At 46.9% G+C, this 27,005-nt stretch overlaps 1 protein-coding gene across 1 annotated transcript in view; it reads right to left on the bottom strand.

Moving 5' to 3' along the window:
- Nucleotides 1-1,280: 1,280 nt before the first annotated feature.
- Nucleotides 1,281-27,005, bottom strand: part of CRYL1 (crystallin lambda 1) — a 111,905-nt gene continuing 86,180 nt past the window's right edge. Inside the window, exons 5-8 of the mRNA XM_008540866.2 lie at nt 26,519-26,713; nt 8,661-8,766; nt 2,314-2,420; nt 1,281-1,966 (exon numbers count right to left, since the gene is read on the bottom strand). Coding sequence (XP_008539088.1) covers nt 1,853-1,966; nt 2,314-2,420; nt 8,661-8,766; nt 26,519-26,713 — 522 coding nt within the window. The 3' untranslated portion in view covers nt 1,281-1,852. The remainder of the gene's footprint in view (nt 1,967-2,313; nt 2,421-8,660; nt 8,767-26,518; nt 26,714-27,005) is intronic.

Below are 27,005 nucleotides of genomic sequence, written 5' to 3' on the forward strand. Positions count from 1 at the left end.
AAGGAGTATCTAAAACTTAATCAGATGAAGAGAAGGATGCTTCGCAGGGCTGAAAACTTCCTTCACGTCTTCTCATGTTATCTTCTCAGTGACGTTTCACATCTGGGACCTGCATTCCCTGCCCTCCTCCGCACTTCCTCATCTTGTAAAAGGGCATCAGCATCTGGGCAGGCGCCCAAGCTGATAACTCGGGAGGCTCTGCGGTCCCCCGTGACTGTCAGGTCTACCCCAGGATGCTTTCTGAATTCACTGCCTTATCAGCCCCCACCTGGACCACACAGTCTCCAGCTCCAGCTCAGGCCCTTCCGTTGTCAGAAGGAACTTTCTGAAATCCTGATCTGAACAGGCCACTCACAGTCTACAGACCGTGCAGGCTCTCCGTTGCCATAGGCAAGGTCTAACCACTGGCACGGTCCCAGAGCTCTTTGCCATCTGGATCTGGCCCCAGCTCTGCCTCCCCTCCACAGAGCTTCCCCCTGCTGGGGCACCCAGCCCGCTTCCCCACTCTGCTCCCTCTGCTGGGGAGGCTGGCTGACTCTTACCTGCTACTCAAGACTCTGCCCAAAGGCTGCCTCCTGTGAGGCCTTCCAGGGCACATCCAGGGCAGTTAGTCATGATTGCCTGCGGATATGAGCCTTTAGAGCAGCTATCATATTTTCTTCTAACATTTTGTTGTCTTGCAGTAAACTTCTGAAAGGCAGGGACCACACGCGTGACGCCTGCATCTCAGCGGCGTAACTGATGCTGTAGCATAAATGAATGTGATGGAGAGTGTATGTGCACACTCAGCTGGAACTACCACTTCCACATGGTCCCTAATCAAGGGTGTTGTGGTGCTGGCTCCCACACCACAGCCTTGGCCCCCGAGGAAAGGCGTCTCCCTACGGGGTGAAGCTGGGAAGCTGCTTACCTGAAAGCAGAAGGCTGGAGCGTCATTTGGGCTGGGAGCTGTCGGGGAACCCCACAGTGTATCCAGTGATCAAAGTTACTGTGACATGTTGGCCTTTTGGGGTGGAGGGACTTGTATTGCTATTTCCCAGAGTATTTGGGGAACTAGTGCTAGAGAAAGAGCTCAGAGAAGATAACGGCTTGTTGGGTTAAACCCGAACAGGGATCTTTCCTGCAGGACTTAGGGGCTTCAACTTCCTGCGGACACGCGAGCGCCCAAGGGCGGGCAGTCGATGGAGCTTCCCAGACACACATGACCCCAGAGCCACAGGGCACCACAGAAGCTACTTTGGGAAACACTGGCCCGAACTGGTGAATGACAAACGAAGGACTCAGAACAAAGTATCTGTTTATTTCTCGTTCATTGTGGTCACTTTAAAATATGTCGATCATCAGGATCAAACAGGCTTTCTCAGAAAGATCAGAGGAAAAACCATGTCTTCATGGAATCAAAACCTTCTATTCAGAATAAGCATTAGCAAAATGAAAGCAGCTGCCTCATAAATGCAGCGCCATAGAGTCTTCAGAAAGGGATTGGAAAACAATTATACAAATATTTTGCTACAGATTAAAATAACCCGAAACTACAATCATTGGCTATAAATATAGCCATGTGTAATCACATTAAAAATAAAAAGAGAAACTCTTCAGACGATTTGCTCTCTTGCTTGTCCGGGGGCAGGCAGCAAGTGCTGCTGGACACCCAGGTGGAGGCAGATCAGAAGGAACTGTAAGGCACTCGGCCGCCACCACTGGACGCCTGCCTAGCCAGGAGCGCAGGCTCAGGATCTGCATGCCAAGCACCACTGTGGCTTCCCATTGTCAAAGAGCGATTTGATTAACTGCTTATAATTCCACCAAATAGGACTCCCAATGAGAGGAGTGACAGGAGCATTACAAGAAATTACTGGGACTGCATCTGCCTTTTCAATCTGGCAAGACTCATAAGGCATTCATCCCTCCACTTCCTTCGGGCAGCTAAGCGATCCGGATCATCTGGAATTTTCACACACATGGCCTGGAAATAGGAAAAAAAGGAAAAGAAAAAAGAAGCATGAAGAGGCACTCATTTATCAGGAGTGTAATTGTTCCTATTTACGCTGATTGTGAATTTGCTTTCAAAGACAAAAGAAGGACAATAAACCCCCAATTAACATAAGCTACACTTCCTCAGAGACAAGTCAAAATGGGCTAGGAGTTCACTGGCCACATTGCTCTTCAGGTCTGCCACGGCCATGACAGAACTGTGGACAAAGTTAGGAGTGAGGAGCCATCAAAATCAAAGACTCAGCTACAAACAACGCTCCACCTGCAGCCCAGGGCTTCCACTTGGCCAGCACAGTTCTCTGCAAAGGGCCGACATACCTGGTTGATTTTTTCAACAGTGGGCCCGGAAAACTCTGGAACAGGTCCAAAACTCTTGAGGACACGTTTCATGCCTTCTCTGTATCTGTCACAGTAGCTTAACATACCTGAAATCATATGAAAACAAGAACCCACTTATCAGCAAGAATACTACATAACTCCAAACTAAGAAACCTGTGCAGGGTGTTGTCCTGGGGTCGATGAACTACATCCTTTTCTTCCTGCAGATGAAGGAAAGGTGGAGGTGGGAAGTGCACCTTGCTCAGCTGGCCCTGGGGAGTGAAGGTCCTCACCATTAGTCCCTAGTCAAGCTCTCTCTCAGATCCTAAAATCCTGAAAAGCGACAGAACCCTCAGGCCTACTGTCCCACCTCTGTCAGCGCATGTGACGGGACACTCCAGTCGGCCTACGTTCCCGCATTGACGTGTTAAACGTCACGTTAAGTTCTACTTTCACCAAAAATGTCTCCTTCAACAATGTCTCTATAAGGTTACTTGTGTAAATGGCTTGAATGCATTTTCTAAGAACCAAAGTTGTCAAAGTTCAATTAAATCTGTTTCCCATTTACTCTTATTCCATGAATTCTAGTTACCACTTTAGGCTCTTTAAAGGGACCGTGTTTATCCGGGAGGCAGGCTGGGAGCTCACACGGGGACAGAGGCCAGTCCTCCAGCCTGGGCTGCACTGCTTTCCAACGGCTTCTGCAGCCCTCGGGGATCCAATCCATTTCTTGGGTTCTAGGATAGGGCCCTAGGAATTTGATGGAGGCGCACAGGAAGAAGAGGCTTATCCTGAAGGGCGAGGGGAGGGTGAAGCATGGTGACCTAAGGCTGTGGCTAAGACGGTGTGCAGAATCAGACGTGCCGAGAGGCAAAGAGTCAGCTGCCCGCCTCGGCACAGGGCGGCAGGCCCGCCCCGACCCGGCCTGCTCTGCGGCCGCAGGGCTCCCCGGCCCACGGGGCAGCGAGGCCGGGCCGGCGAGGGCGTGCGCTCGGACACAAGTCGGGTCAGCGCCAGGCCTGGGCCCGGGGGACACGGGACACGGGGCTGAGCTGCCCGCTGTTGCGCCCGTGGCCCATTTCCAACAGCTTTCCACACCAGAAAGACTCAGCAGTTGGTCAGTCAGGCTAAAGAGCCAACAAGGGACAAGTGAGGCTGCACAATTCGCAGACACAGGAGCTCGGCTGTCACCTGCCGCACAGAAACTGGGCGCGACTGACTCATCCATATAGTAATGAGCACCACTGCACAGTCTTTGGAAACAAAGACAAAACACTTCTCTGGGTTTAGTGTTGGGGGACTAAACTGCTGGAGAAGCCTGAATTCACTGGGTTTCAACTTCATTTGCCTCAGACAGTTCTCCTTCTCTTTCGGTGTGCTACAATTATATGCAATTTGCTCTTAGAAATTGTTTTGAAGGGTAAAAAATTCAAACATACAAACCTTTCTGACAGAACCTACAATTAAGTCTCTTTTTAAAATAAGATGTTTCATTTCATTTAAGATAACTTGACAATTCTGAATTCTGGAAGGCTCCCTAAATATGCCAGCATTGGCTTCCCTTAGATGGCTTAGCATTTCTGGAACATAGAAAACATACACATTTATTTCCTTGTGGGAATTAAATATTTACTTCACTATTTGTTTATTTATTCAAACTAAAGGTGATAAAGTCTAGACACAAATACAGTTTATTCCTTTTTGGGAGCAGAGACACAAGAATCAACGAAGTTGGAAAGGTACACATGAGAAGAAAGAGGAAGAGTCGCTGTAGCTGCGTCTTCATCCCAACCTTGTGGGGAAACAAAGCCCCGCGCCGCTCTCAGGAGCCCAGTCCGCCTCTCCTCCATGCCAGCAACACCAGCCACAGGGTTCAACTCCCGTGCCCCCTTTCACCTATGGATTACTCCACATTTTCTGAGCGAGTGTTCATCTTCTACTGTCCCTGTGAAGTCATCTGAATCTCCCATGGGCTTTCTAGAACTTTTTCCCCCTACTATCTTTTATAAAATTTGAAGGCATTTATTTCTTCAGAATAGAACAAAATATGGTGAAACTCTTTAGAGTACATTCCTAATTTCCCCCCAACTTGTTCAGGAAACCAATTAAAACTTCACTCTTGCTAATATAAAAACACTTTCTATAACACACACTTAGGCTCTTGGGATAAGAGCCCTTTTGCTAACGGCGCAGCCGCGGCGGGCGCTGCAGGGGTGTGCAGACCCTCTGGCAGCAGCTGCAGGGAGCCGGGCGCCCTGAAGGGCGCTCTCCCACCTGCTCACACACAGCAGCTCATGGTGACCGACAGCCAAGACCTGCATTGTGCCATATCATTTACAATGTCCCAGTAAACTTATTACTGTTACTGTTATTTGCAACACCTCCCCTTCCATTAGAAAAGTATAAAAGGAGAATTTTACCGTATTTCCAACAATAATTTGGCTTCTACAGCAAGAAAGGAGAACTGAGTGGGAATTATTCTAGAATAACAATTTCATTGGAAACGGAAGGGAAAACACCACTTCTTCTATCCCACTAGTCTGTCCTCCCCTGTATTACTCTGAAATTTAGTCTTCCCTCACATTTTTCCTTCTGCACTTCCAGGTCCTCTGTTCTGTTCACCAATTCTTGCAGAGCTTAGCTTTTTAGAAGACGTTGAACCTAATTTCTTAAGAGATGCTTTTACGGAATGAGAAAAAGAACTGATTCTCATGAGATTAGATTTAGCCTATCTTGCTGCTTTCTAACTTGGAATTCTTTAGTTGTGAGCCTGAAGGTGAGACAGCATGCTTTCTGGAACCTTCAGCATAACCCGAGGTGGGTGGGCAGGCAGGGAGCCTTCCCGTCTGTCTGTATTTACAGAGTAGGCACCGGCCGGCATGGGGCCCACTGTCAGCCCTGGAGGCGGCTGCCTACCGTGCTCTGGGAGTTCTTTCCTGGAGAGCTCTAATTGCACCCACACCAGACGAGTCTAGTTTGCACACAGCTATGAACCCCACACCCACATGAATTCACCTGCTTTAAGAGCCAGGGTTTCACAGAACCTATTAAGGAAGATCAAAAAGAACCCAAAGCATAGAGTGACATTATCTAATTCCCACCTGAGTGAGACCTCGCCTGAGGTCAGAAGGCAGGTGGAGACAGAAACCAACCCGGGGCCCCTTAACTCACAAAGTCCCAGCCATATCAGCTCACCTGTTTCTGCCAGTAACACTCCACATAAATGAACCACCCCAGCAAGTAGGCATCTCGATTAAAAAAGACACGCACCCACACACAGGAGGAAGCTGGTGAGGCAATGTGGCACGCACTCACTTTACCTGGAGGTCATTCCAGGGGCTGCCGGATTCTCAGACACAGAACTTCCCAGGGAGAGCTAAACTCAGGAGGTGCCCAAAGAGCTGCCAGGAGTCAGACGGAGCAGTTCTCTGTGCTGACCCACTAGTCCAAAAGCTCAGCAAAGAAGCAAACCACACAAACTCTCGAGGTTTCACTATTCCACAGCAAAAACGTCCTAATCTGTATTTATTCTGTACTTCTCTCTCATGCACTTGCAAATCTTTTGGGGAGAATAAAAACAAGACAAAACTGGAAGAGTAATGAATCAAACAAACAAGACAAACTCTGTGTGAATGCGGCATTTATTAAGATGAATATGTGTTAGCCATCCTGCTAAGTGTTTCTGTCTGGTTTAAATTCTCACCCGACTCTTGTGAGGTAGTTCTGGTGCCATACCCATTTCACAGGCACAGAAACCGAGATGCACTGAACTACCTCGCACAAGGTTATCCAGCTTGTAATCAGGTAGGGACTCAGGCTGACTGGCCCCACTGACCAGATCCATTGTTCTGAGAGCTTGCCCTTCACCAGTGTTGCTTTTAAAAAGGAGCTAAAAGGGAAAGTAAGCATGCTGGCCTCCTGTTTTCCAGGTGCTATTTTATTAGATTAAAAATAAATCCTAAAATACTTTTACCACTTCTAGATAAACTGTAGCTTTTAAGAGGAATAACTAGCCTACACCTGAGATGTTGGCTTTATGAAAACAACATCAGAAAAAAAGAATTCTCCCAACTCCAATCTTGATATATTCTGGGTGACACTGTGAGGAATAATGAACATTTCCATTGGTTCCAAGCCAGATCTCGTAACTGTCTAACTCTGGGCTTTGGAATGCTCTGAAGTTGAAAACTACATCCGTCCACCATTATCATATGAAGCAAATTAGGTTTTCTTATCATATCTGCTTTGTTTGAAAAATTGCTATGGGCCTCCTTCCCTGTCTGCCACACTGTTTGGTTCTTGAGTTTCTGGTTTCATTGGCTTCTGTTTCTATTTGTTTGAGAGTCAAAGCTGTTCTCAGTTCTCTCCCTATCGATTTCTCAGGATACCTGAATTATCTTATCTTTCTCAAGGAAAAAAAAAAAGAAAGAAAAGGAAAAACACAGTGGTTATCAAATAGTGTCTACATACATTTCAAATGCTTAAATATGTACATGACCTTTTTTTTTTCTTTTTGGTGAAGAAGATGGGCCCTGAGCTAATAGCTGAGTCAATCTTCCTCTATTTCTACGTGGGACACCACCACAGCATGGCTTGATGAGCAGTGCGTAGGTCCGTGCCCAGCATCCGAACCCTTGAACCCCAGGCCACCAAAGCAGAGCACATGAACTTAAGCACTAGGCCACTGGGCTGGCCCCGTAAAGTTCTGGTTGAAAAAACATTTGAAATTATCCAAGACTTTATGTTATGATACTTCAAAACTCATGTTTCACTGTTATGAGGGCCTGTTTCTTTACATTATCCTCCTGCGTTCAATTGTTATCCTTCCACAAAAGTAATATGTTGTGCTAGGAGAAATTCCCCTCTTCCTTCAGCCACTCAGCAATGCCTGGTTTTAAGGGAGACTCAAGTTGGTTGTTGAATTATATTTGCATGACACACACGACCACTCCAATCAAGACACCATGTGTGCACCTGCTGTGTGCAAGAATATGTCAAGTAAAACTGCCATGAATTTGTTGGAAATTATATTTCATTAATTACTGTGGTGAAAATCTACTGAACTATTACCAAAACATTGTGGAATTATAAAATTTAAGCCAAACAGACTCCGACTTCCAATCTCACGGCAGGAGTCTCCCCTGAACCTCTAAACATCCCGACAGGTGGGCAACCAGCCTCCAGTGCTCACCTCACCCACCCACAGTATGGCCCTCTCCCTGGACATCAGTTCCACTTACTAGAAAGTTCCTCCGGCCATGTACTGAGCCCAAATCTGTCTGCCTCCCATTTCCAGTCTTTCATTCTGGTTCTACCCTCACAAAAGACAAGGATAGACACACACACATACACACACTACTCTGGTCACCTTCTTCTGGACAAGCTCCAGGTGCTCAATATTTTTGTTAAATGTAGACTGTGGAGTTGAATACAATATTTGTTTTCTCTTTCTACAATACATTTTACAAATTAATAATATAACTATTAAAATAATATAAAATAATTGTAGAAATTTATGACAATACAGAAAAACAAAAGATAATAAAAGTTACTTGTAATTTCAACAACAACAGATAGCCAGTAGTAATCACATTTAGGTGACATTTTCCCAGCTTTTTATAAATAGTTTTTAAAATTTACTTTGTTTTGATTTGATGTAGGTTTTATTGCTTGTTTTTCAAATGACATCTTCTTTTTGAATCACTTAAAATCTGGCTGACAGTTTCATTCTTGAAAGCTTCTCGAGCTTCTCAAGTTATCGTCCTTTAAGAAGTACCAGATCCTGGGCTCATACCCACCTCCCCCAGGCCCTCTGAAGCTGGCTTCCTGGTCCGCACTAACCACCAGGCCCTCCTCCTGTGGAAGTACCTCCCTCATGGCTCCCTAGCCTTCTGGAAGAAAACCCACAGCTCAGTAAATCACACTCAGAAGTTGCTCAAGTTTAGGCAGAAGATACGTCCAGCAGAGGTTCATATGGTTACTTCCCTATCTTTCTTTTCTTGCCTCTACATAATTTTACCACCTTTCTCAGGAAAATGCAACTTTATCTCCTATCGGGCTGGATGATATGTGGCAAAGTCTCCGTAACATCACCCATCTCTTTCTTTTCCTTCTGACCTGAGTGCTCTTTGCCACACGGAGCCCTCATGTTCATGGATTTACATCTCAGGACACAGTGACCCATCCCAGCCCCTCTCTGTGAATTACAGGGCTGGCCACTGTCTCCTACATATGATACTGTTTCTACTCAGTTGTAAGAAAAGGCAAAAACTGACCGTTTATAAAACCCGTGAAAACACTAAACAGCACAGAATTCCCATCTTAGCCCCGATGGAACCAAAGCGTACCTTCGGCGTTGAGATGCATCGTTTCCAGGGGTCCGATGAACGCATACCGCATGCCCAGGCCATCTGACATGACAAGGTCAAGGTCGCTTGGAGACACTATTCCTTCCTAAATGGAGAAAATGGGGCAGCACATAGATGAATTCTCTGGAAAGACAATTTCATTACCATCTCTTTCATCCTAACTTCCTTAGAGCAGGATCCCAAAACACTCTCTAAAGCACTATAATAGTACTGTCATCTAATTTTGCATGACAAAACTATAATAATATAAATGGATCCTGAAAAAAGAACATTTTATGAAACGGCCAAACACCTATTCACTTTTTCCACCTGGGCTGTAATCAACATGGGCTTGAAGTGAATTCCCTCTACCTGCTGTGCCCACCTCCACTGGCTTCCCTTCTCTACCCTACAACCTATGTATCACTCACAGCTTTGGAGAAAGGGAGAGGATAAAGGGAGGGAGAAGAAGTAAGAATGGGGAATGGAGGAAAAGGGCAGGAAGGATTTTCTACATATTTGCCTAAGATCTGGGGCAATAAGACTGGAGCCATCAAAAGAACTGGAAAGTTGCTCTCCAGGCTTTGCCTGCCTGCAAGCCCAGCCTTGTTCAGCTTTTAATGAGTTTGTAAAAAATGATATTCTTTGATGAAATGCAGCTTAGAACTGTGTGTTTGTTTGCAAAGGTGGGGCCCTAGAATCTTCCGTGAACTGCAAAGCAAGAAGCAAGCTGTTGTGCATTTAGGTTACATGTCAAATTGGCCATGCGCGTCACTGAACCTGTTTCTTATACAGCCTCTAGCTTTTGAGATGAGCAGGGACGCACCAGTAAATATTTGCATAATCTGGCACTTCACTGCCAGTTCACTCTCCACCTGAGGATATTTTCACCTTGGGCTTTTCAACCGTCAGGAAGGCAGACACAGGGGAAACCCACACCATCTCTTCCCCTAAGTCGTCACTGGTCGGACTGGTAGATTTACTGTGAACTCTCCAGTTCTCATTTCCTGAGTGGCTTCTTTCACAAATAGAGTGCTGTGGGGAGAGAGCTGGCTCCTGCCCGGCAGCCAGGCCACCGCCTTCCATGAGAAGCCACTAAGTATGGCTGCCATGGCTGACACCTCTTCCACTGGTGGCCTTGGTGGCCCCTGCCAGCCCTCAGCAGTAGGCCCCAGGTGACCGGAGTCCTGTGGCAGAAGACGAAGTGCTCTGCTGTGGAAATCTCAGATCTGTCCCTACCCGCAAGGGCACCTCCACACGCTGTGCATCCACCCAGCTCCCATGAACAGGCCCCAACAGGTGGCCCCCCTACACGGCCTCTTTCACTCTGGGTTACAGGGCAGATCCTCTCCCTCTCCTTGAAAGGGCTGTCTGTGGTCCTAGTTGAGAAGATAGCTGTGTGAGGTAGGAAATCTCTCATCAGAGGGCTTCACTGTGGCCCCGTGGCCAACAGGGAGGAGCCCCTCTGCCCTCCAGGTTGCCCTGGGAGGTCTGCACCAGGCCCTCCATGCTGAGGAACTGGAGACTAGAGCGCCCCCTGCTGTACCTCCTCCTCCAGGGCCACTGTGACTTCTCTACTTCAGACTTCAGTCATCAAGGCTGAGGGAGAAGAAGGATTTCTAACCCAACCGCCACCTGCAACCTAGCTGCTGAGGGAGAAACACCAGTCTTCTGAGGTCCATGTGGGTGTTTGGACCACCCCATGGTGACCTGGGGGTGAGAGACCAGGAAGGGGATGGAGCCAAAGAACCAAGAAAACAGAGTCACCTCCAAAGGGCTAGTACGATTTAGCACGACTGAGAAACTTTGTTTAAAAGAACCATTTTCCATCTAGTTTTGTTTGTGTGTGTGAGAGATAAACAATGATGTGTACTAAGCATACCCACACGGTTTAGAGAATAATTACAAGGCAACGCCCTCCCCTAAACCGCCAACGTGCCCATCTTCCCCACTGTATACTCCCCTCCTTCCCAGAGGCAAAACATCCTGACTTTTATAATCACCATTTCTTTACTTTTGGATTTGCCATCCACTTATTTACATTTAGGATTTACATTCCTAAACAATGGAGTTTGCTTTTTGCCTGTTTTTATTCTTCGAAATGGAATCACACTGTGCATTCTTTTTTTTTTTTAAGGAAGATTAGCCCTGAGCTAACATGTACCACAAATCCTCCTCTTTTTGCTGAGGAAGATTGGCCCTGAGCTAACATCCGTGCCCATCTTCCTCTTCTTTATATGTGGGAGGCCCACCACAGCATGGCTTGCCAAGCAGTGCCATCTCCGAACCCGGGATCCGAACCGGCAAACCCTGGGACGCCAAAGCAGAACATGCGCACTTAACAACTGCACCAGTGAGCTGGCCCCACACTGTGCATTCTTTTGTGACCGTATGCTTTTACCTATGTTGCGTGTAGCTGTAGTTTGTCCATCCTCGTTGAGGTATAAAAATCACAGTTCATTTATCCATCTTACTGTTCATGAACATTTGGGTTTCTAGTTTGCAGCTACTATAAACTGGACTGCCAGAACATTCTTGTTCATGGCTCCTGGGGCACGTGTCCAAGGGTGGAAATGTTGTGCTGGAGCACCTACATCTTCAACTTCATTAGATAATGCTAAGCTGCTTTCCAAAGTGGAGGTACTCAGGTTCACTGCCTCCAGCAGTGTATGAGCTCCCCTCGCTCCACATCCTCTCCAGCACTTGATGGTGTCACGCTTGCAAAGTTTTGCTAATCTGGTAGGCCATCATGGTATCTCCCTGGGTCTCCTATTAGTTCTAAATCATCCTACCAAGAGTTCATTTGGACCAAGAGCAAGTCAATTTATTCAATTTACTCAAATGCTGACAAGTTTCACCTCCCTTCACTTCTGATAGCATAGCTGTAATGGAGGCAGGCAGCAACAAGGAGAAAATAATACAACCATGCACTATATAACGATATTTTGGTCAATAACAGACCACATATGCAATGGTGGTCCCGTATGATTGGTACTATATAGCATAGGTATGTAGTAGGCTATACCATCTAGGTTTGTGTACTGCACAAACGACGTTCGCACAACCACAAAATCTCTGACACATTTCTCAGAACCCATCCCCATTGTTAAGCAACACGTGACTGTATACAGAAAGTCCACAGTAACGCCCAGAACTATCAACAAACCGACGATTAAACCACAGGGCATTCCTGCCTTCCTTTCTCTCCTCACTAAGCTCTTGGGACAGGAAGGGTGGCTTCTGGTCCTCTCTCCAAGCAGTCGAAAGGCATTAGCTGTGGCATTCCTGCACCCTGTGGGCTCCGGAATGCTGTGAAAGGCAGCCAGGCAGGCCCTGCAGACTCTCCCTTATCCTTGGTCTCCAGGTCAACATTCCAAACAGCCTGCAGTTTTCATTACAGAGTTCAAGCTGTGAAGGACGCAAACGTGGAAGCCGGCCTGTACCTACAGTGCTGTTTGCCTGGGCTCTTCTCTTCTCTAATTGTGTTCAGCACTTTTAGAGCTGACTTCAAAATGATTTCAAAATACCCCCAAGAGGAGTTAATCTTTGATTGTAAGTATCACGTGACCTTCAACTGACCCCCAACTACCCAAAGCCTTAGGGAGATTCTCCACACCACGTCATCATGTAGGAGAGGAGCACACTTTCTCCCAATTCTCCAATGCTGTTTTCTCTTTCCTATTTCACCCCTAGAAAGGCTGTCTATTTTTATCAGTTACTATTCATTCATTGAACAAGTTGGGAAAGGGAAAAAGTTTTTTTTTTTAAAGATTGGTACCTGAGCTAACAACTGTTGCCAATCTTTTTTTTTTCTTTTGCTTTTTCTCCCCAAATCCCCATAGTACATAGTTGTATATTTTAGTCATGGGTCCTTCTAGTTGTGGCATGTGGGATGCTGCCTCAGCGTGGCCTGATGAGCAGCGCCATGTCTGCGCCCAGGATCTGAACCTGTGAAACCCTGGGCTGCTGAGGCAGAGCGCGCGAACTTACCACTTGGCCACAGGGCCGGCCCCAGGGAAAAAGTTTTAATATCCTCTCTGCCTAACTCCTTCTTTCTGCACCATTTAGATTTTCTGAAGTAGATTTCTCTAAGCTTGAGTTGTTACCCAGAAGTTAAGTCTGGAGAAGAGAAATGGCCCTAAGCAATTGAGCTGAGGCTCACTGATTTCACGTCACTGAGGCAAACACTTGAGTTTGTCCCTCATGCACTCAGCACTGAACTGAAGATTCATGTGCAGGATATTGTGAAGGTCAAGTTGCTTAATTTTGCTATTGAGCTCCACTCCACACAGAGCTTGAGGGACATCGATGGCCTAACTGTTGATATTATCAATAATAATTAGAATAAATAACCAAGGCGGCGTACAAAGCAGAAACAAGTGCTTGAGTTGAATACACTGATCTGATAAATGATTCCTCGGAAATAGACAGTTCTCTGCACACTTGTTTGAAGACTGAAAGCCTACCCCACTCCAGCGTGTCTGTGGTTCAATGAACATTAGTCAGTAAAGCTATCAGGACTTCCTCTATCTTGTGGTAAAATTCTCAAGTCATACATACAAAGAAAAGCCCCAAGTGGTTAAAAGATTCCTAAAACCTATAAAAAGCAACAGACACTACGACCACTATTAGTTCAAAACCTGGTTTGCATCATGTCCTGAAAAATCACTGGGTGAGGAGAGCCCCGCCAGAGTGGGAAGGAATCGCCTTTACCGAAAACTTCTTGCCTCTACTTCCTTTAGTTAAAATCTAAGACTTACCACAATCAACCAACACACACTCATGGCCTGGGCATACGCCCTGCACCTGCCATGCCAGGAGTAAACGCCCAGTCTGGGGAGGGGGTTGCATAAGAGTGCCATCCATGAGTAAGGAGCAAATGCAAGACAGTAATAAAGTATTCAATGATGGTGATACAAACTTTTAAGCATAATTAAAGCTTTGAGGATATATCAGTCAGGCTCCTAGGGAGAGACAGAACCAGTAGGTTATATATACGTAAAGAGACGTATATGATGGAATTGGCCTAGTGATTGTGGGCTCTGGCAAGACTGAAATCCAGGGCAGGAGCTGATGGCAGTTTGAAACCTCAGTTCTGCTCTTACAGCCTTTGAATCAATTATTAAGAATAACTTCCTTTACTTAACGTCAACTGATTATTGGTACTAATCACACCTATGAAATACCTTTACAGCAACATCTAGCCTGTGTTTGCCTGAATGACTGGGTGCTCTAGCCTAGCCAAGGCAGCTCTCACAGGGGATAGAGCAGAAGTCCAAAGTGTGGTCTTGACCCTCAGGTATCCTGGATCCGGCACCTTGCGCAGGAGGAAGGGAAGGAAAGAGGATACATGGAATGATTGACAATAGGCAAAAAATCAGTGGATGCAGTGGTACTTGATCTGGTCCTTTGGAGAGACAGAGACAGGGAGAGGCAGTGGCGGCACTGGGGAGGGGTGTCTCACATAGTTTGGGGATGCAGTATTTGTTGAATGAAACTCTGTGACTATGTCCTCTACTGATTACCTGCTATATAGAATTATTTTTTCTTCTCTCTAATCATCCCATTCTCATATTAAGCTTTCTTATTCAATTCATGTATTTTTTGCATGCTTTCATTTTCATTTACTTTTCTCATTTTTCTTTACGCATCTCTCCTTGTCTAGTTCCTTTTTTACTAATCTCCAGATTTTGATCTTCTTCTTTGTTGTTTTGCTCTACTTTTCACCACACTTGGTCCTGAATTTTCAAGTTTTCCTTGCACAAATCCTGCTTTAATTTTGTCACTGCCATCACCACCAGGAACGCAGACTTGCTCCCCAGGAATCTGGACTCGGTCACATCAAATCCTTCTGCACCCCCAACCAGAGGGGCTTGGGCATCAATCTATCATCTTAACTGAGAAAAGGGGGCCAGAAAAAGTTTCATCTTAGGTAAAAGTCAGAGAATGAAATGCAACATCCAAGGGCATGAAGGAGACCCTGGACGTGTTTGGTATCACTCCAGTCAGGCCAAGGAGAAGGGGTTACCGAAAGAGAGTGCACCTCGGGCTCTGGTTAGGGCAAGGATGGAATAAACTTAAATTTCAGCGAGTTCCTCATCTCCAAAGATGTGTCAAGGATGGACTCGATGAGAATAATCACTGGTGTATAAATAACTCAAGTACAAGTGAGGGTACTGGCCTCTCTTTTAGAAACATCCAACCTTGGGGCCCTTATGCATGGTACAGAGAGGAACAGAGTTACAGACACTGAAGTTTGAAGTAGGAGCTATGGTGATGATTCATGGTCTTTCTCACAAGAACTAACTTGCACCATGAGTGAGCTTCCTCCATTTATATATTTATATATACTTATATGTTCTTGTTTTCTATGCTCCTCACCAAGCATCACTTCTCCTACATGCACTATGAAACTGGCTCCAAAGCAAGAGTGAGAAAGACCTGATCCGACTACCCCCACCCATGCTTCCTTCCAGGGAAAAGGTGAGGCAAACACAAGACTTCAATAAGTAAAAAAGAAAAGACTGCTAAAGCTGCCCAGCATCACTCAAAGACTTGTGGTCAGGTCTGTGAGCTGCTCGGCCTCTCGCCAACACTGACAAGCTTTCTTGGAAGCGGGGTACAAACATTCCTGCAGAATGACTTGAGCAAATCTTGCTAACTTGTAGAAGAGCTGATTGAACACATTTAACTGATGCAACAGGACACTGAATCATACCCATAAAACACCTACTGCCAGAGTCTCCTGAGAGGACGCTCAGGGGGAAGGAAATGAGAAGTGTGAGGTGGACGGCACCACTGAGGCAGCTGGGAAAAAAGCCCACGCACACCACTGATGGCAAGAGATATGGTCGACTCCTGTGAAGGCATTCTTGAAGGTATTCTGGCTACAACTATCAAGTCGTAAAAATGTCCCCCCTCTCTGACACAGCAATCCCACTGCCAGGAACTCGTCCATGAAAAGACTCCAGAAGAAGAGACTAATGTGCAAAGAGGCTCAAAGAGGCATTATAATGGCAGAAAACTTGAAACTACCTTAAAACAATCCACAATATGGAAAGATTTGATTTTTTAAAAAAGATCAACTAAATCAAATATCATGAAGCCATTAAAAATGAGTAAACATTTGAGGAAAGTATTGTTACTGGAGATCAGACAGGAACACAGAAAAATAAAGGCAGTTTGACTTAGGGTAGGGGAAACATAACTAGTATTTTTCCCTTTGGATATTTTTTTCTTTGTGGAGTAAGGAAGATTGTCACTGAGCTAACGTCTGTGCCAGTCTTGCTCTGTTTTGTATGCAGGATGCCACCACAGCATGGCTTGATAAGTGGTGCACAGGTCTGCACCCGGGATCCGAACCTGTGAAGCCCGGGCCGCTGAAGCAGGGCATGCAAACTTAACTGCTGCGCCACCAGGCTGGCCCTGGATATCCCTTAGAATAAAGCTTTTAACAAACAAAAAAGGCAAAGGAAAGACTGTGTCCTAATATGAGGGATGGTCCAGAGCTCTTTAGGCCCGAGTGGTAACACACTGGTATGTTTTTTTCTTAGGATGCTGTGTTTAAGACAATGCTTTCGGGGAGAAAAGCAACAGTATCAATAGAGTCTGGAGAAAAGGAAAGGGCTTGACCTTAAAAACAAACAAAGCAAAAAGAACCTACCCTTCTGTGCAAATGTGAATATGTGTACTATTATTCAGCAAGGGCGGTGATACCTTAACTGGGGCCGGGGTTGGGGGGTGAGGAGGTCCTCTGGGAATAGTTTCTTACAAAGAGGTTTGAACCAAAGCGTATAAATCTCTACTCCAAAACAGAAGCACAGCACAGCCCCATCTCTGCCCGCCCCACCAGCGGAGCTTCATGCCTCTGTGGCCCCGGGTCACACGCCGGCTCACGCCCAGCTTCTGCCTGCACCTCATGGAAGGCAGAGAAGGCCAGGCAACAGGCTGCACAGTATGAGCTGGCACCTGCAGCCTCCCTCTCTGCCTCTTCCCAGGGGCACCCTTCCCTCCTTCTATCCTCTGTTTCAGGGGCCCACTGCCCCTCCCTGTTAGCTCTTCAACTCACACGAGCAGACTGAAATCTATCACTTACACTCACTGATGGATTACCTGTTGGTGACGATTATAGTCAGGTGTTGGATAATAGCATTTTTGTTTAGTTTTTTTGGGAGTCATTAGAATACCAGCGATAGAAGCTTTTACTTTAAACACCATCGAAGTGATCCCAGGCATGCCAAACAGGTTTCTTCCAGTTGAGTATATGGTTGATGTTTTCATTACGCTTGTCTGTTAATGGGGCTGGAGGTGTCTCTGAAATAGAAATCAGCAGCATTTCTCCTTTCAGTAGGGTTTTGTTGTTCAACAGTGTCGCTCCACGGAAAGTAAACTCCCATAAAATAATAAGTACTATTATAAAAAGGGTCTACTTCTTAGAGACAATCGCTACTAGAAGGAGTTCTAATTAACAATAATTCCCAGCCAGCAAATAAAGTTTTCAGAGAGAAGAGAACTCCAGTTTCTGCAGTGGCTTCCGTCTTCACTGGACTGTTCTGGAGAGAAACCAGCACAACGAATGAGGCTTCTACAGTGTGCGCTGCAGCCGGGCCCAAGCTGCCCGTCGAGGGAAAGGCAGCCTCAGCAGAGCCACGAGGGGCGAAGCTCCAAGCACAGGAGGCACGCGCCTCTCGGCTCCGGCGTGAAGCAGGGAGAGCTACGTAAACACGCTCAGACACTGTTTCTGCACAAAGCCACCAGCCTTTCTGGAAGAGCCATACACTGCTCTGACCCACATCCCCACAGTGGGCCACGCGCATCATAACGTATCTCAAGTCACAACCAGACTGAGTCTTCCCAACCAGACAGCCGACTATATGTCGCCTATAAATGGCCTCTACTTAATTCGATCCTCCCCCAGTGGTCAGTCTAGACCTTAAACACTTGCTGAGTCATGGCTATGGGTTCTGATATAGTTCTGGGACTTCTTCAAATGCCAAGACCCTTAGTGTCCTTTCAGCACTGCCCTGTAGATGAAAAGCATCACCCTCTCCTGGCACCTCTGAACAGAAGGCCATTGATAAGAAGCTCTCTGAATTTAAAGCCAACAAGAAAACAGGCCTCAATTACTCTGGAGGATGGCCCTGGTGAAGGAGGTGACACATCCGTTCCGAAGGCCCTGCAGCCCCGAGGTGTGCTAGCTCAGTCGCCGCACCGAGGAATAGGATGGAGCTAAGGAAAATGGTGGTCACAATGGATCCATGACAGCCTTTGGTAAACTTCATGGGGTGAAAAGGCGAGAGGAGTTAGAGCCAAGAGAACTCTCTGATGTCCTCTGGTGATGAACTTGCTGCCACAGACAAACTCAGGCTTTGGAAGGCAACAAAGACAGAGGTGAGGCGGACGCTGGGACAATGGGCCCGGGGGTGTGGGTGAGGCAGAAAGAGGAACGGGCTGCGGGTGCCGGAGGCGTGGGAGACAATTCCCTCAAACTCACCAACACCAGCATCTGGGTTATATTTACAGAAGGTAGCATAAATAACGCAGAAATGGCAGAAAAATGTTTTAAAAAAAGTTTTGCTGGGTGAATTTTGACCTGATGAGAAAGGAAAGAGAAGGGCATCATAGCCTAGGGCACACTGGAGATGGGAAGTAGGGAGACTCCCTGTCCACTGTACCTGGAACGGGAGCAGATGAACACAAAAGAAGGAAAGACAGACCGCAAGGCAGGCAAGGGCCTGGAGGGACCCATGGCATGAGGGGAGCGAGAGGAAACAGGCCTCCTGCAGTGCCATGAGAAGCAGGGAGAACCACCCTTGGCTGGACCCTAGAGTGAGGCCCAGGCCTGGAATGGAAGACGAAGCCATCATTTCTGGGAGGATGTGAGGCTCAGGGATTCGCAGAGCTCAGTGAGCAGCGCTGCTGCAGGCTAGTTCTTTCCAATCACGAGGAGATTCACTCGGACGCTCTATACATTATTTCTTTAACTAAAAGAAAAATCTAAACTTCAAAGTTTAAATTTTAAAATACATAAAATGTAGAAAATCCTACAGCTGAGGGTGAGGTGTGGAGTGCAAGAGCCTGGGGCTTACTTGGCTCCTTTAACCTCCCTGTACGTCCTGGCCCATCGTTCTACATGACTCTTCTTGCCAAGTACACAGATGTCACCAGTGACTGTACCGTAATATTTTACTCAAGCCTCAGCTTTTTTCTCTGGGACACATTCCAGGTTAGCCATAGCCTGAAGCAGTCGATGGTGTTTCCAACATCTTCTCTCTAAACTTCTAAAGTAACCCCACCTTCCAGCTGCCTTGTAAGCAAGTACTTTCAACATGCTTTCTCTTGTCAAGCCTCTCAAGCCACAGACTGCTGTTGCTTTCCTTGATCCTAAAGCCGGCAAGACTGGTGACTTAGCCTGCTTTTCTCTATTGGCTTCTTTTCATCCTCACTGCCCATTTTGCACTGTTTTCTTCCAGTGGAAGTCTGAGTATTTGGCAGATGATGTACTTACTCAGCCACCGGGAACCTACTCAGGGTGACATTCATGGAAAATGCCATCAGTGAAATGACAGGGCCTCCCCAGACTATTAGAAAAGGACAGGCCACGGAGGCAGCTTACCGTCTGAGACGCCTCCTTCTCAGAACACTGGATGCGCGAGAAGGAAACTTCCTGGAGATTAATGTGAACTTGGAGAACTGGATCCCTGCTAATACTGGTTTATGAAAGGAGAGAAGTAGTCAAATAACCGCCAGCCTCCATGTGACCACAGCACATGTGGGCGAAATTTAAGAGGTAGTCACAGTAGTGAATTTTAACATTTTAGGCTATCTTTCCCCCCTAAAATACGTTCACCCGATCGGTTCCCCTTTGCACCTCCCATCCTGTAAAGGCGCTTGCTGTACATTCTAATCTGAGTGCAGCAATTCATGATGCGGCAGGTGGCTCATTCGCCTACGCGACAACACAAGACCAAGAGCATGTTGCACAAAAGCACGTGGTCCACAGTGCTGCAGGCAGGGGGACACACACACAGCCGCTCAAGTACAACGAGCTTGCTTGTTTCTGGCTGTTCCCCCTGGTGGGGCCCACTTCTGTTCACATAGGCCCATGACTAGTAAGAGGAAAACCTGATCACAACTTGCATTCCTGGTCCAGGAATCAAATGTCTAGATGAGGATGGCCAATGCTAAGTGGCCAGCATGACAAGGAAGACACTGTCTGGGTGTCCATCTCCACACAAGTCCAGGGGGACACAGGTGAGGCCAGCTTTGAGTTGGATTAGCGACTCACCATCGGGGCAGTGACAACCTCACATGCGTTTATTCTGATGTGTTTGTGTTTTCATTAAAAGTGAATTAAATCATTTATTGATCAATTTTCACATCTTTTTGGGGATAACCAAAGGTATTCAATGTCATAAAAGTAGGACTGGAAATTACGGCCATAGAGTGACCATGTGAGAGTCTTTCCACTAAGCAGAAGCTGGCTGGAGCTGCACACTTTCTATCATGAGCCTGAGTCAGAAACAAAGAGTCAGAAGCAAGAGACATACACACAAGGGACAGAAGAACACGGAAGGAGAAAAGCCAAATAAAAAAGACAGTAGAATATACTGCATCTCATTGGAATTAAGACTCCATCAATTGAAAGTTAAACTAGTATTTAATGCTCCATTAAGGAAGAAAACATGCTGCCAATAAAACTAAGATGTTAAACTGTAAAAAACAACAACAACAAAAAAGTTTATCTTAGAACAGATGAAATACAATACATCAAAACTTTGAGGCCAAGGCTTCACCAGGGAGTTATATAAGCTAGGACTTCTCCAACTATAATGTGCATATGAATCTCCTGGGGGTTAAAATGTAGAGCCTGCTTCTGCAGGTCTGGAGGGACCTGAGATGCTGCATGTCTACCAAGCTATCCGGTGAGGCCCCTGCTGCGGTCCACGGCTTTGGGTTTCACCCGCGTAGAAAGAACATGAGCATTTCAGCTCAGAGCTAACTCACTGGTGACAAGTGCCACATCACAAAAAAGAACACTGGTTTCAGAGATTCAGAAAACATCACTGTCACTATCATCATTATAATCCATAACATTTACTAACGTATTACTATATGCCAGGCATGTTCTAAGCCGTTTACATTCACAACCCCATCCAATCCTCATCATATTTCGATGAGAAAGAGGTCCTCCGCCATCTCCACTGACGAATGCAGATGCTGAAGCACAGGGGCGGCCCAGGTGTGAGTCCCACCGGACTGCGGGACATGGATCCCACCACTGAAACTCTCCGGCAAGTGTCTTAACTTGTAAAGGCAAAAATAACAATGTGCCTCTCATGGTTTTAAGACTGGATGATCTGAAAATATCTGCGAATCATGAGACATGTAAAGGAAAGTACTTTGTAAACTTTGAAAGCCTATACAAACTGAAGTTACTGATGAGGAAACGATTCGAGGTGGTTCCTGTGCTGGCTCCTAATTCCTGTTAGACTCATAAATCACATTCAACAGAAACCCTTGAATGAGTTTACCACAAAAAGCTTCCTCTGTTAATTTTACTCCATGATCTTTGAGATACACTTTATTAACTGAAACAATTCCTCAGAACAGTTGGCATTCGTGTATGAAACAAAGCTCAGCAACAAAGCTCTGGCGTCTCAAAGGGTCCTGTCCAGATTCCATAGGCCACACCCTCCACGAAAAGAGTCAACAACGGAATTTCTGCAGCTTAGGGCCCAAGGAAGAGAAATCCAGCTTAGCCATTACACTGCTGGGAAGACGAAAAACCTGAGGTCAGCGGTTTCCAAGCTCACTCCCACCAACGCAGTTCCACAGGGCGGGAGTCTGCGGGCGGCTCCATGACTCACTCCTGCTCCCCTCCACCCCTCCCCTCCCCTGCCTTGGTAGGGCAGTACAAGCTCAGCTATTGTTGGGGTATGAGTTTATCATCACAATACGACTTCCCTTATTGTGCTCATTAGCTTAAGGATATCAACTTAAAATAACATTCCTGGCCAACAGGATCCTGTCACCTGGTGACCTAATCTCAGGCTTCAAGACCGCAGCCAGACTCATCCATCTGGGATTTCCAAGCCTATGAGGCTGTTCTGTCCCAAGTCTGAAGCCAAACTGAAGGGAAAAAATGGAGTGAGCGCCTCGGAGACAATAAAATAGAACCCAGCTCCCTCGTTCCCTCTGCATCTGGGTGCCCATCTTGCTCCAGTCTTTGCCCTTACAGAGCTTACAGGGCTGTGTGGGGACAGACAACGTCACAGGCGATGACAAGACTGTGTGTTGGTGGCCTAGTAGGCAGTGAAGACAAGACACATCCTATTCCCACCATTTTCTCTTTCTGACCTAGAAATGATGCCTGCGGCGTGGCTCCCCCTTCTCGAGCCCTGACAGCTGACAGGCCTGCACAGGAGCCTCTCCACCACTCCCTGTCCTACCTTTCTTAGAATTTCTCTTTTATGCTTGGCTGCAAGTGTTAAAAAATATGCCCTCCAGAGATGTGAGTGAAACTGAAAACAGGAAAACTACAGAGAAGAATCAATGAAACAAAAAGTTGCTTCTTCAAAAAAATCAGTAAGAGTGATAAACCTCTAGTAAGACTGACAAAGACAAAAAGAGAGCAGACACAAATTACCCTACCTGGAGTGAAAGCAGGGCTCTCACTACAGACCTTGCAGCCACGAGACGGTAAGGGAGCACTGCAGACAGCTTTGTGCCCATCAACTCGACAACCCAGAAGAAACGGACCAACTCCTCAAAAACCACACACCACCAAACCTCAACCAAGATCAAACAGACCACCTGAACGGTGCTATAACCACCAAAGAAGTTGAATTTGTGATTAAAAACCTCCAGAAAAAGAACTCTACAGGCTCAAGTGGTTTCACTGGAGAATTCTACCAAACATTTAAAGAAGAATTAACAACGGTTATACCATCTCTTCCAGAAAACAGACGAGGAGGGAAAACTTTCCAACTCATCTGATGTATTATTTGCTTGATATCAATGGAGTATTACCTTGATATGTCAAACGAAGATAGTAAAAAAAAAAAAAAAAGAGAGAGAGAAAGAAAAAGAAAACTACAGGACCAATATTTCTTCTGAACTTAGACACAAAAAATTTTCAACAAAACATAAGCAAATTGAATCCAGCAATGTCTAAAAAGAATTACACACCACAACCAAGTGGGATTTATTCCAGATATGCAAGGCTGGTTCAACACGAGAAAACCAACCAACGTAACCCACCCTATCAGCAGAGTCGGCAAGTGGCAAAGTAGCTCCTTCTGCTCTCTGGCCCCCCGCATCAAGACACCGCCATAGCTGGGTGGAAACACAAGCGGTCCTTCTGGCCAGGTGCCCTGTCCGTCGCACACCACCTCAAGCCCTAACTTAGGGGTAAGACCCCTGGACACACACACTGGGATCAGACTTGTGCAGAGCAGCGTACACACAGACAGCAGGGCATGGCATGCCTCGACCCGCGCACTGACCCAGCACTCCAGAAGCCAGGACAGAGGGCGTGGGTCCACAAGACCCCCAGTGCTCTGGAACCTACTCACCCTGGACCTTTCCCTCCCTGAAAGCACCCAGCCCTAGCCTGGGTCAAAGACAAAGGGCTCTGCCAAATTTCAACTTTCCTGAAAGGAAGGAACCAGCAGCACCCCTGGTGAGCCCTCGAGCAGGGGCTCCTGCTCACCGCATCAGGCTCACCCTCAGGGGCTTCAGCCCACACGTGAAACCCACCCCAGAAAGGGGATGCCTGGGAAAGAGAAACTGCAAAATTTTTGCATCTTTTGAAGTTAAAGTATATAAAATTTTCAGTTTTTACTGTAAAACTTCCCCAATTCAGCTTTTTATATTAAAGTTGCCCTTAAATGTTTTGAGGTAAACTTGGAACACTCCAAAATCTAAATTCGAGTTCAACTGGCTCTGAAACTGAGAGTCCAGGAGTGTGGATAAGCCCAGCACTGACTGTGGACTGGCACAGGTAAAGGCGGGGCCCTGGGGAGGCGTTCAAACCCTTCCCGACTCTCAGTATCTCAAGTGCAAACAGATCACAAGCAGCCTCGGTTTTCTTTTAAGAAATTCATGCAATAAAATCAAGAATCCTTAAACCCATCCTCCGAATGGGCAGAAATATTGATCCACTGTTCCCATGAGGAGGAGGTGGGGGTGGTAAGACAAACGTGCCTTTCGTGTCTCTGCTGGGTACAGGGCCGAGAGCTGGGCTGGGTGCTCAGTGGGAGGCATCCTGTGGCTGGTACAGTGAACGTGGGGGAGATTCCTCTCAGAGCATGGCTGCCCTGGAGCCTCAGAAAAGCAGGGCCTCTGTGTGGACGTTCAGAAACCCACACCACAGCCTTCTCTGCCCTGAGAAGCAACTACTCTGGGAGCAGGTGCATGTCTGATGTGCTCGCCACCCTCCCGGGCCTGGGCAGCCAACAAAGGGGCTGCCCCTGCACATGGATGCTGAAAGCAGGCGCAACACTGGCAACCCCGCCCCCCTTCCCTGCTCCCCTCTGCGAGCCCCAGCCCCAGAGCTGAGCACTCAGCCGTCCCCGTAAGGCTCCACGGCAGGGCTCAGGGAGGCCCCACAGTCTCTTCCCAGCCCACCCTCACCCCAGCCTGGAGAGAGGGACCCACAGTTTCTACATCTGCCTTATTCTCACTGTCTGGAGATGATCTTTATTTTTTAAAGTGAATTATCTTCTAGACTTTCACCAAATGCAATTCTCTGGGTTCTATTCACACTCTTGAATCTTCTCATTTCTGCAGCCTCTTCTCATTTTGTCACATTCAAACTGTATCCTGCTGGATTTGAGCACTTGGTTCCTATGGGAACTTGAGCCACACAAGTCCCACAGCAGCCGATGTAGAGACATACGCAGGGTTCACTCTCTCAGAAGGTGTGTCAGCCCTGAAGACCGGGAGTGAGAACACTCCCACCAGCCAGTAACAGGACTACACTCAGTGTGCCATTAGCCCTGGAGACAGGACGACAGAAAGAAGGGTACCCAAAGCGAGGCAGTAAGAACTCCCAGGGCAACCACACACAACAAGCCTTCAGCCTTCCCTCCTCTTCCAAGCAGTGAAGGGAGACAGGAATCCTCATTGCTCTTCCCAGCTTGAGCTTCCAGACGGCAGCCAGTTCCACTTTGAGGTCAAAACAGAAAGCTTTGTGCATGACTCCCACCCAGTTCCCTGACACAGAATCTCCAACTTTTTCCTTGAGTTGGCCCACATCTTTCAGCTTGGACTCAGGGCTTTTCTTTTTCTCTTTGGGGTGCTAACATACCTTACAAATAGGAGACAAAATTGCCTTAAAACCTCCCACAGTGTTTTACTGCAACATTGAACTTTTCTTGTGGCCTATTAAATTGTTCCCTCCCTAGACCAGTAAAAATATTTTAAGTAGATCTCCCAAGGGGTGCTTTAGTTCAGTGTTTCTTTAGAGTACTCTACCACTGACTGATATTCAAAAACATTCTACAATTACTAAGAAATCAAGACTGCAGACTTAACTGCGGCAATCGCAGCACGGTCTCTTGCAGACACAGGTGCATTAAGTGTATTTAAACAGTGACGACACAGAATTGCAGGTATTGGGCGGCAAACGCATGTAGCAGTCAGGTCAGTTGATGAACCTAACGGGGATCTGCCCAAACGCCAGGACTGGGAGGTGAGCAGGTCCCTGCATCCTGCCCCGGGAAGCTAAAATACAATGCCCACGGCCAGCTTCCTTGTTCCTGTCTCAGGCGGCCACAGAAGTCAAGACAGGGAGCCATGGGCCCATTCCAGGGAAAGGGGATTCAGCTGAGCCTCTCACCTCCTGGACCTGGAAGGACTCTCACTTGCCCCACCATGTTTCTGCACATGAGTGTGGGCAGAGAGCGGGGCTGCCCATGCAGAAGCTGGGGAAGCGTCAGGAAGGGAGTGACAGAGACCAGAGGCCCCAACTCTCCACTCCAGGTCCTGCCCTGACATCTATCCTGCCAGGCACCAGGTCCCTCATACAGAGACAGGAATGGATGCAGCTAGGCAATTTTCTTTTTTTTTTGGAGGATGATTAGCCCTGAGCTAACATCTGCTGCCAATCCTCCTCTTTTTGCTGAGGAAGACTGGCCCTGAGCTAACATCCATGCCCATCTTCCTCTACTTTACACGTGGGACGCCTGCCACAGCATGGCTTGCCAAGTGGTGCCATGTCTGCACCTGGGATCCAAACCGGTGAACCCCGGGCCGCCTAAGCGGAACGTGTGCACTTAACTGCTGCGCCACCGGGTCGGCCCCAAAGCTAGGCAATTTTTTAAGTCACATGTAAAATCTTTTAATTGAAGGATGGGGTTAAATATGTATATAAATAATTTCCTATTTATATGTAAAACAAGAATATTACTAACAAGTTTAAATGTTTCCATTGTTTCTTCCTCAAGCTCTTGAAATAAATTGGATTCCTTGAGAGGATACAAGTTTACTTTACTCAAAATATAATTTTTTAGGAAAAATTCTAACACTGGGGGGGGTCTGAGACTATGGGAGAATGCAGCCCGTCACACAGAGATGATCATGTTGTAATGACATGGAAAGACAGGAAGCAGAGACGTGCCATCACATCTGAGTATCAAATGGCTTACTCTAACACAGGAATCCCTGAAATAGACAATGAGTTGCTACATTTTATTTTCGGTGCCTTCTGAATGAACCTGAGAGCAAAGTTTGCCCTCAGTCTCCAGAATAGGGCAGGTAGGATCAAGCGTTATCTGACTTTCCGAAGCCAGCGCCCCAGGAGCTCCTCCCCCTCTTCAGCTCAGATGGCCAGAGGACAGAGAGCAGCCACGCACCTGCACGAGCCTCCAGGCCTCGCTGATGATCGCGTACTGGAGGCGATTCAGAGCGAAGCCGTCGATCTCCTTCAGAACCCTGATCGGGGACTGTCCGATCTTCTGCATCAGGGCATGGGTTCTGTCCACTGTTGCAGGGGACGTCTCCGGGTGTGGGACCAGCTCAACCAACGGGACATAATATGGTGGATTTACCTTATGAGAGGGAGACAGAAGGAGAGAGTGTCAAGAAGATGGCTCTGGAGTTTGCGCTGCTGTTCTGGCCAACTTTGTTCACCTATCAGGAACGGTCAGATGGAGAGGATTCATCTTTGTAAAGACCTCTTTATTTTTGGCATCCAATGGCAAGAAATTTGAGAAATAAAGTAATTCATGAAGCAGAGAGAAAAAGAGAGAATTTAAGTACAGAACTGTGTGGTTTTGTTCAAAGAAAAATCATAACCAACAGATGAGGCTGATGTCTGGAGGCACAGATTACCACCCTATA

The sequence above is a fragment of the Equus przewalskii genome, chromosome 16 (assembly GCF_037783145.1).
Source record: "Equus przewalskii isolate Varuska chromosome 16, EquPr2, whole genome shotgun sequence".
Lineage (NCBI taxonomy): Eukaryota > Metazoa > Chordata > Mammalia > Perissodactyla > Equidae > Equus > Equus przewalskii.